Below are 9,052 nucleotides of genomic sequence, written 5' to 3' on the forward strand. Positions count from 1 at the left end.
TTGCTGTAGCTCAAGTGGTAGAGCACTCATGAGCTGAAGAGCTCAGGGACAATGCCCAGGACAAGTTCAAGTCCCATGCTGGATGGAAAAAAAAAACCTAAAAGCAGAGCTGGTAGCACCCAAGCCCAAAGCAACACCAAAAAAACAAAAACACAAAAAAATACCCCCCACCATATACACAAAAACTGGGCTGGAGGCTGGGAAGGTGGCTCAGTGGTAGACCGCTCGCCTTGCATGCTTAAGCCCCTGGGTTCGATTCCTCAGCACCACATAAGCAGAAAAAAAAAGCTGGAAGTGGCGCTGTGGCTCAAGTGGTAGTGCTAGCCTTGAGCTGAAGAGCTAAGGGACAGCGCCCAGGCCCAGAGTTCAGGCCCCATGACTGGACAAAAAAAAAAAAAAAAACTGGGCTGGGAGTACAAGTTTAAGTCCTAGTACTGGCCAAACGAGGTAGAATGGAAATATGTAGTAGGCTTGGTCACAGTAGCTTCACTATTATCTGTGTGATTGATTAGGAAATACTAAATGTGAAATTCTGGCAATCACTTGAGTTGCTCAGTATTTTATCAACTGTTATTAAATGCCTATGTTGATGTCAAACCACTAACTATTTCATCTAACATCATAGAGCAACTTTTCCTTGTACCAGTACTGGGGCTTGAAGTCAGGGCCTGGGCAGTCTCTTAACCTTTGCTCAAGGTTAGTGCTCTACCACTTAAAGGCATAGGCCCACTTCTGGCTTCTGGGTGGTCAGTTGGAGGAATATCACAGACTTCTTGCCCAGGCTGGTTTTGATGCACAATTCTAACATCTCAACCTCTAGAAACATGAACAATTGGCACCTGGCTTGTAAGAAGGTTTTAGAAAAAAAAAAAAAAAAGTTTTTAGAAATGTCAAGTCTTGCAGCCTTGGTGGCTCCAGCCTGATTCTTATCCCAAAATCATTCAGACCCCAAGAGTAAGAAATAAACATTCTTTGACTGCCTCACCAAAAGGCTTAGACTGTGTTAATGTTACTTTGCCTTCACTGAAAACCTTAACATTCAGTACAACACTGCACCTAACCTAGAAATCCTTAACTTTTTCGTCATGGGACTTGAAATCTGGGCCTGAGCACTGTCTCTCAGCTCAAGGCAAGTGCTCTACCAGTGAGCCACAGCACTACTCCGGTTTTCTGGTTGGTTAACTGGAGGTAAGTTTCAGGACTTTTGTGCCTGGGCTGGCTTTGAACTGTGATCCTCAGAGCTCGGCCATCTGAGTAGCTAGGATTACAGGCATGAGCCACCAGTACCTGGCTGAAATCCTTAACATTAATGTTAGCTCTGATCTGACTTTATAGTGTACTCTAGGGGTCAAGAAACCTAATTGTTATTCATGAGATGATTATGAATTTCCATTCATCTCTAAATAATCCTATTTCTAGAGACCAAACAATGAATTATTTGGTTAAGATTTTATTGTCATCTTTTGGATAAGACCCCACCATTCCCTTTAACCACAGCACTGGTTGCAGGAAGTTTTGTCTAGTTGATAGGTGTTCACAGGTTTATCAGGAAAAGCAAACTGAAACAAGATAGTCACCATCCTTTGTACCAGGAAAATCCTGAAATTTCATAAAAGGAACATCAGAACCATGAAGACAACCAACAGTAGAAACAAAGATTCAGAGTAATCAGCTGGTTTAGAAAATAGTAAGATTAGTTTGAAGCCAGCCTGGGGAGATAAATGTATTAGACCCAGGATATACACATATCCCAAAGAATTACCACTGAGGCTGAAATACACAAAATTAAGACTCACCACAGCCAGGGCACATACTCCACAACAGTCTGGTGCTGACAGCAGGAGCATCACCCTAGGCATTCTGGCCATTCCAGGTCTCCCAAGTGGTAGATTTAACATTCAACAGATTTTAGACTTCCAGTCCTCAGGTTACAGCAAAATCTCTACAAAGGGGCACTTCCCCCTTGTGGGTCTCCAGATACCTCATTCTAGAAAGAATGAAAAGACATTAAGAACTAGCTGGCTAAGTAGTTCTTTGTTAGAGCCTTTGCCTCACATTCAAGAGGCTCTGTGTTTTATCTTCAACCTTGCAATTAAAAAAAGGCAACACTTGGGCCTTCCCAGAGAGTTTAACCAAGTTCCCCAATTGAGTCAGTATTTCCATTTGACATCAAGACCAGTGTCAGAGACTCTAGTCTGTGAAATCATCATTCCCAATTTAGGGAAACATTCTGGGAAGTCTTACTGTTCAAAGACAACAGCCCTATAAAAAAGAACCCAAGGGATAGATAGGTCTTGTGTTGGGTGGCTCATACCCATAATCCGACTTGTGATTCTCCATTCAAAGCTAGCCCAAGGAAACAAATTATACCCAATTAACCAGCAAAACAGGGATAACTGAGTTCAACCTCCTCTCTCTCACACACACACAAAGTTAATTCAGAAAAGGCTAGGGAAAGTTCGAAAAAGGGCGGAATTAACTCCACACTGCACACATTACTCCATTAGTACAACCCAGGTGGGTCACTAACAAAATAGGTTCATAATAAAATTAAAGTTGGCAATTAGAAAAACAGGCAGAGGCTAGTTTGGGGAAATAATCGGCAGAAGGCACGTGGAGAACTCTCCCTCATACACTCACCTTTTTTCCAAGGATAACACACCAGCGGGCATCTTAAAACCCCTAAGTGGAGATATGAGACACAATCCCTTAATTAGCAAGGTGTTTCTAGTCACCAGCTTCCCCAAGTCCAGGTCCCAAGAACCGTGTGGCCATCAGAGGGGCAATCAGCGCGCTGCGGTGATGGCGTCAGCGAGACACTCAGAGTCACCAGGAGTCATCATCATCCCCGTCCTCCCCAAAGGTGGCGACCGCTAGCCGTTCCCCAGTTCTCGAAATCACTCGCACCATCTGCTTACCTCCGTGCAGTGGACCCACCCACGACGATCAAGGCCCTAAGAAAGAAACCAATGAGTCGGCAAGGCGGGAACGAGCGCCGGCCGGCTTCCCCCCCGCCCCGGGCCGGGTCAGTTCCAAGGGTGGCGTCACGTGGACATCAGAAACTCTAGTCTGCAATGGTGGTTCATCCCGCTCAGCCCCAGAGCCGTTCCCTGTCTCCCACACCAAGCGGGACCACGAGGTACCTGTACGTGGGACACTGCGCGAGAGGTGCGGCTCCTTCCCAGGGCTTAGCAGACAAACAACAGGAGGTGAACAAGCCCGCCGTACCAAGAGAATCATCCCCGCCGCGCCAGAGGTATTTATACCCCGGACCATGCCGGGGTCCTGACGGGACGTAGCTATCTTTTCATATGCCTGTCCTGATCCACAACATTTTCCGCATCACACGTCCAAATAGAAATAAAATCAAGTGATAAACTAGGAAAAAGGTTCCACATACTCTGAGCAAACACTCCAGGGGCATTTTAAATGAGTTTTTACTCATAAACATGAATCTCCAGTTTTTTCTGGCGGGTCAGGCGAGAGAAAGTCTACCCCCATCCCACCCCCTGCCTGAAGGACCCGCGGGCATGAGACAGGAGCGCTCCGTTCTTTCCCGCAGTGGAGCTTAGTCCTGGAAGAGACTGTCCTGGCCCTCGCCTGGCAGTACGCCTCACCCCAGAGACCTTAGTCTCACAATCCAGCAAAATCTTAAATTTGCACCTCGATTCCTGCCGACCTCATTAACCTTCTTGAGCCTGAAGCTTTATTGGCCAATGTCATGCAATAAGCTGTGTATATATAAGTTGTACCAATTGTAAAAGGGAGCGGTGTGTGTGTGCAGGGAGAATCTAGACAGTCATGTCCAACTGAACTGCTTGTGGCTGCGTTGACTTTTTTCTTTCCTTTCTTGTATTTGCATTCTGTAATGCACATGTTAAAGAGTTTTTTGTTGTTGTGTTGTTTAAACTAGAAAACAGATCGTTTCATAAGTTTGCCTCATAAAAATTGCCTGTAGGGCTGGGAATGTAATGCATGCCTAGCATGCATGAAGCCCTGGGTTTGATTCTTCAATACCACATAAACAGAAAAAGCCACAAGTGGCTCAAGTGGTAGAGTGCTAGCCTTGAGCAAAAGAAGCTCAGGGACATCACCTAGGCCCGTAGTTCAAGCCCCAGGACTGGTTAAAAAAAAATACCTGTATAGTTCCATGCTGTTAAATGTTACTATTATTATACAAAGGCTCTCCAAGCTTTTTAAAAAATATCTAACACAGAAATGCTATGTAACTTTAAGCAACTATACCCCCATTCCCTCCAGATTCACCTTTCTCTTTTTTCTTTTCTTTTTTTTAAATAAAAGGCAAGTATATGGCCTAAAAGTTGAACTGGGAAGATGAGCACCTGTGGCTCACACCTGTAATCTCATTCAGAAGGCTGAGATCTGAGAATCAAGGTTTGAAACCAGCCCTGGCAAGAAAAACCATGAGATTCTTAGCTCCAATTCACTTCAAAAAGCCAAAGGTAGAACTGTGGCTTCAGTGGTAGATCACTAGACTTGAGCAAAAAGAAGCTAAGGGGCATAACCCAGGCCTTGAGTTCAAGCCCCAGGACCAGGGGGCAAAAAATCATTAGCTGGATGCCAACAGCTCATCTATAGCCCTACTTCCTCAGGGGGCTGAGATCTGAAGTTAGCAGTTTGAAGTCAGCCTGGTCAGGAAAATCTTACTTCCAATTAACCACCAAAGCTGAAAGTGGAGTTGACTGAAGTGGTAGAGCACTAGGCCTGCAGCAAAAGCCCTCAGGGCCAGGGCCCATGCTGTGAGTTCAAAATCCAGAACTGGCACATTAAAAAAAAAAAAAAAATCCAGGATAGAACCATTACTTAGGGCTGGCTAGAGGTTTGGCTCTACAGTAGAGCCATGTGAGTTAAAACTCCAGGATCATCAGGCACTGGTGGCTCGTGCCAGTAATACTCTCAGGAGGCTGAGATATAATTGTGGTTCCAAGCCAGCCCAGGCAGGAAATCTGTGAGACTCTTACCTCCAATTAACCAACAGAAAACTGGAAGTGGAACACTGGCTCAAAGTGGTAGAGTACTAGCTTTTTTTTCAGAGCTTGGGGGGAACCTAAGGGACAGTGCCCAAGTCCCAGCACCAATAAATAAACAAAGAAACCCTAGTGGTGGGCACTGGTGAGTCACTTTGTAATCCAAGCTACTCAGGAAGCTGAGATCTGAGCTTAGTGATTCATAGCCAGTCTGGGCAGGAAAGTCCCTAAGACTCTTGTGTTCAATTAACCACCAAAAAAGCTGAAAGTAGGGACATGGCTCAATGGGTAGAGCACTAGCCTTGAGCAGAAAAGGTCAGGGACAGTGCCCAGGACCTGAGTTAAAGCCCCATGATTGAATACATAAAAACCTTTTTCCCCCCTTAGAACCAAACAAGAACAAGCAAATGCCAGGAGGTCTAGGGCAGGGTGGAATATATGACTTGCACCCTGAACCTTCACTTGTTGCTCCTATTTTTGCTTGCATTCAGCTCACATCACTGGCTCTACAAGCTCAACTATGAAAAGTTTCAGAATATATGAAGGGTGATAGGATGAAGACAGTGCGAACAGCCAATTGCTCTCATTCTGTCACACTCCCTTCTCAGTATCTCCACACACCCATCTGGATAATATAGCTAAGACAGCCGTGGTTGAAAATACGGCATGTCTACTTCACATTTCTACTTATAACATTATTAAAAAATTTTAAGTGAAGCCATTCAGACAATATGCTTTGAAAGGAAGTGATAAAATTTGTACTTAAGTTACCCAGTTTGGTATTTACTGAGGCAGAAGTAGTATGAACACAGTCCTTATGTCCACCCTGTGGCTATCACCAAAAGTCTAGACAACTCTAAAACCAGAGTGAAAACAGAAGCAGAGGGCTGTGAGAATAAAGACTCATGCTCCCATTTAGAGGCCAGCCCAGCCTTTCCTGGGGGCAATTAAGCGACAACCACTAACTACATTTCCTTCCCAACACCTTTGAAACAATAATAACTTTCTAATAAATAACTTCACTTCTATCATAATGGAGATCTGCAATTTGTGTTTTCTGTCAAACACATTTATTGCCTACCTTTTAAATTCTAACAGAAACACCCAGAGCTGTAACTGAAAGCATGTGCACCTCCCCATACCAGTCCTGCGCCTATTCTGTCATCCTTACACTAGGACATGCATATATTCTAGGAATGCATTGTCTCCCCCCATAAAACAGGCAGACAGATCGAGTTCTAAATTTTTTATTTTGCATAAAGTATAAAAACAATTATTTTCTAACGTGGTAGTGTTGCAAAGCAAAAAATAGGACACCAGGTGGCGATGTTGATACGCTTAGTTATAACAAGAAAAAATACTAAAATTAAATGAGGTTATATGAGTAAATAACACGAAAAAAAAAAAGTCACCTGTTACCACCGGGTTATAACAGCATTAGAATAAACTCAAGAAGTAGGGGACAAATTGAGTAACCTAAGGCATGACAACGAGGTTCCAGAGTCCCAAGAGTCTGTCCCATAGACGACAAGATGGGAGCAAAGAAGCGGCTCTAATCCACCTCCTCGATGGTGGGCCCAGAACCAGAGCCAGAGCCAGACCCCCCGGGGCCGCCCGCACCCTGCTGGTGAAGCCCGCTGAGGATGGGGCTACACACCTGCTCCAGCTCCTTCCTCTTGTGCTCCAACTCGTCCTTGTCGGCCAGGGTGTTGGCGTCCAGCCAGGAGAGCACCTCGTGGCACTTGTCCAGCACCTTGCTCTTGTCGGCCTGGGCGATCTTGCCCTGCAGGCCCGGCTCATCCACGGCGCTCTTCACCTGGAAGGCATAGGACTCCAGCGCGTTCCTGGCGGCCACGCGCTCGCGCTGCACCTGGTCCTCGGCCTTGTACCTCTCGGCCTCCTGCACCATGCGCTCGATGTCGTCCTTACTGAGGCGGCCCTTGTCGTTGGTGATGGTGATGGTGTTGGCCTTGCCGGTGCTCTTGTCGGTGGCGGTGACGTGCAGGATGCCGTTGGCGTCGATGTCGAAGGTCACCTCGATCTGCGGCACGCCGCGTGGCGCCGGCGGGATGCCGCTGAGCTCGAAGCGCCCCAGCAGGTTGTTGTCCCGCGTCATGGCCCTCTCGCCCTCGAACACCTGGATCAGCACCCCGGGCTGGTTGTCCGAGTAGGTGGTGAAGATCTGCGTCTGCTTGGTGGGGATGGTGGAGTTGCGCTTGATGAGCGGCGTCATCACGCCGCCCGCCGTCTCCAGCCCCAGCGACAGCGGCGCCACGTCCAGCAGCAGCAGGTCCTGCACCTTCTCCGACTTGTCGCCCATCAGGATGGCCGCCTGCACGGCCGCCCCGTAGGCCACCGCCTCGTCGGGGTTGATGCTCTTGTTGAGGTCGCGCCCGTGGAAGAAGTCCTGCAGCAGCTTCTGCACCTTGGGGATGCGCGTGGAGCCGCCCACCAGCACCACGTCGTGGATCTGCGCCTTGTCCAGCTTGGCGTCGCGCAGCGCCTTCTCCACGGGCTCCAACGTGCCGCGGAACAGGTCGGCGCACAGCTCCTCGAAGCGCGCCCGGGTCACCGACGTGTAGAAGTCGATGCCCTCGAACAGCGAGTCGATCTCCAGGCTGGCCTGCGTGCTGGACGACAGGGTCCTCTTGGCCCTCTCGCAGGCCGTGCGCAGCCGCCGCAGGGCGCGCTTGTTCTGGCTCAAGTCCTTCTTGTGCTTCCTCTTGAACTCCTCCACCAGGTGGCTCACCAGCCGGTTGTCGAAGTCCTCGCCGCCCAGGTGCGTGTCGCCCGCCGTGGCCTTCACCTCGAAGATGCCATCGTCGATGGTCAGGACCGACACGTCGAACGTGCCGCCGCCCAGGTCGAAGATGAGCACGTTGCGCTCGCCGCCGCGTCCGCCGCCGCCGCCGCCGCCGGTGCGGTCCAGCCCATAGGCGATGGCGGCCGCCGTGGGCTCGTTGATGATCCGCAGCACGTTGAGCCCCGCGATCACGCCCGCGTCCTTGGTGGCCTGCCGCTGCGAGTCGTTAAAGTAGGCGGGCACCGTGATCACCGCGTTGCTCACCGGGTGCCCCAGGTAGGCTTCGGCCGTCTCCTTCATCTTGGTCAGCACCATGGACGAGATCTCCTCCGGGAAGAACGTCTTGGTCTCGCCCTTGTAGCTCACGCGCACCTTGGGCTTGTCGCCCTCGCCGATCACCTGGAAGGGCCAGTGCTTCATGTCGGCCTGCACCACCGCGTCGGCGAACTTGCGGCCGATCAGTCGCTTGGCGTCGAACACCGTGTTCTGCGGGTTCAGCGCCACCTGGTTCTTGGCGGCGTCTCCGATCAGCCGCTCGGTGTCGGTGAAGGCCACGTAGCTGGGGGTGGTGCGGTTGCCCTGGTCGTTGGCGATGATCTCCACCTTGCCGTGCTGGAACACCCCCACGCACGAGTAGGTGGTGCCCAGGTCGATGCCGATCGCTGTGCTCTGCGCCATCTCGGGGGGCTGCGCGCTCAGGCTCTGCGCGGGATGCTCCGCTTCGGGTTGGGACGGGATCGAGTGAGGACGCGGCTCGCTGCTCCGCTACGGGTTGGGACGGGATCGAGTGAGGACGCGGCTCGCGTCTCGCTGCTTCGCTCCGGAATAGTGTTGGGAAAAGCTGCTCCCAGTGGTTGGCTGGAGCTCGCAATGGGTAGCCGGACGCCTACTCTGCTTTTATGTCCCGGAGGAGCCCCGCCTGCCCGCGCCTCGGCCAATCGGGGATCTGGGTGAGCCGGTCGAGCCTGGAATCTTCCAGGGGGTTCTCCGCCACGGAACTCTCCAGATGCTTCTGGGGTTCGCTGGAGTCCGGGATCGGGGAGCGGTGGAGTATGGCGGGGGTGGGAGCGTGAAGCGGTGGGGTGTGGCGGGTCGGGGTTGTTTGTCTCGTCCGCGGCGATGCTGGCTCGCGTCCAGTTAGAGTGAAATGCTCCGGATCTGACAGCGCTAGGCTTGTTTGTCGAGGGGCCGATGGCTCGGGGGACTCTGGCAACTTTGGGGGTTTAAGGGAGAATGAAGGTTTACATCACTATTGGATCCG

General features: G+C 50.3%; 1 protein-coding gene, 1 long non-coding RNA gene and 2 other non-coding genes across 4 annotated transcripts; all 4 read right to left on the minus strand.

Annotated features, from left to right (window-relative positions):
• Positions 1-1,440: 1,440 nt before the first annotated feature.
• On the minus strand, positions 1,441-3,235 carry LOC138827772 (uncharacterized). Its single transcript, XR_011372181.1, has 5 exons — positions 3,144-3,235; positions 2,919-2,954; positions 2,641-2,682; positions 1,797-1,987; positions 1,441-1,599 (listed from the first exon to the last, which is right to left on the minus strand). It is a non-coding gene; the product is annotated as an uncharacterized lncRNA (long non-coding RNA).
• Positions 2,148-2,214, minus strand: LOC138828538 (small nucleolar RNA SNORD52). The gene has a single exon (XR_011372286.1). It is a non-coding gene; the product is annotated as a small nucleolar RNA SNORD52 (small nucleolar RNA).
• LOC138828539 (small nucleolar RNA SNORD48) lies at positions 2,785-2,847 on the minus strand. The gene has a single exon (XR_011372287.1). It is a non-coding gene; the product is annotated as a small nucleolar RNA SNORD48 (small nucleolar RNA).
• A 2,984-nt stretch (positions 3,236-6,219) lies between the features above and the next one.
• LOC138828225 (heat shock 70 kDa protein 1B-like) lies at positions 6,220-8,806 on the minus strand. Its single transcript, XM_070024098.1, has one exon. It carries the CDS (start codon positions 8,467-8,469, stop codon positions 6,541-6,543), a length of 1,929 nt encoding a protein of 642 aa, XP_069880199.1. The 5' UTR covers positions 8,470-8,806; the 3' UTR covers positions 6,220-6,540.
• Between the last annotated feature and the right edge of the window lie 246 nt (positions 8,807-9,052).

Source organism: Dipodomys merriami, unplaced genomic scaffold (genome assembly GCF_024711535.1).
Source record: "Dipodomys merriami isolate MVZ:Mamm:240054 unplaced genomic scaffold, mDipMer1.0.p SCAF_16, whole genome shotgun sequence".
In the NCBI taxonomy this organism is placed as follows: Eukaryota; Metazoa; Chordata; class Mammalia; order Rodentia; family Heteromyidae; genus Dipodomys; species Dipodomys merriami.

Excerpts from the sequence above, each read along its gene's own strand:
- LOC138828225 (XM_070024098.1), bottom strand. The coding sequence starts at position 8,469 with ATGGCGCAGAGCACAGCGATCGGCATCGACCTGGGCACCACCTACTCG.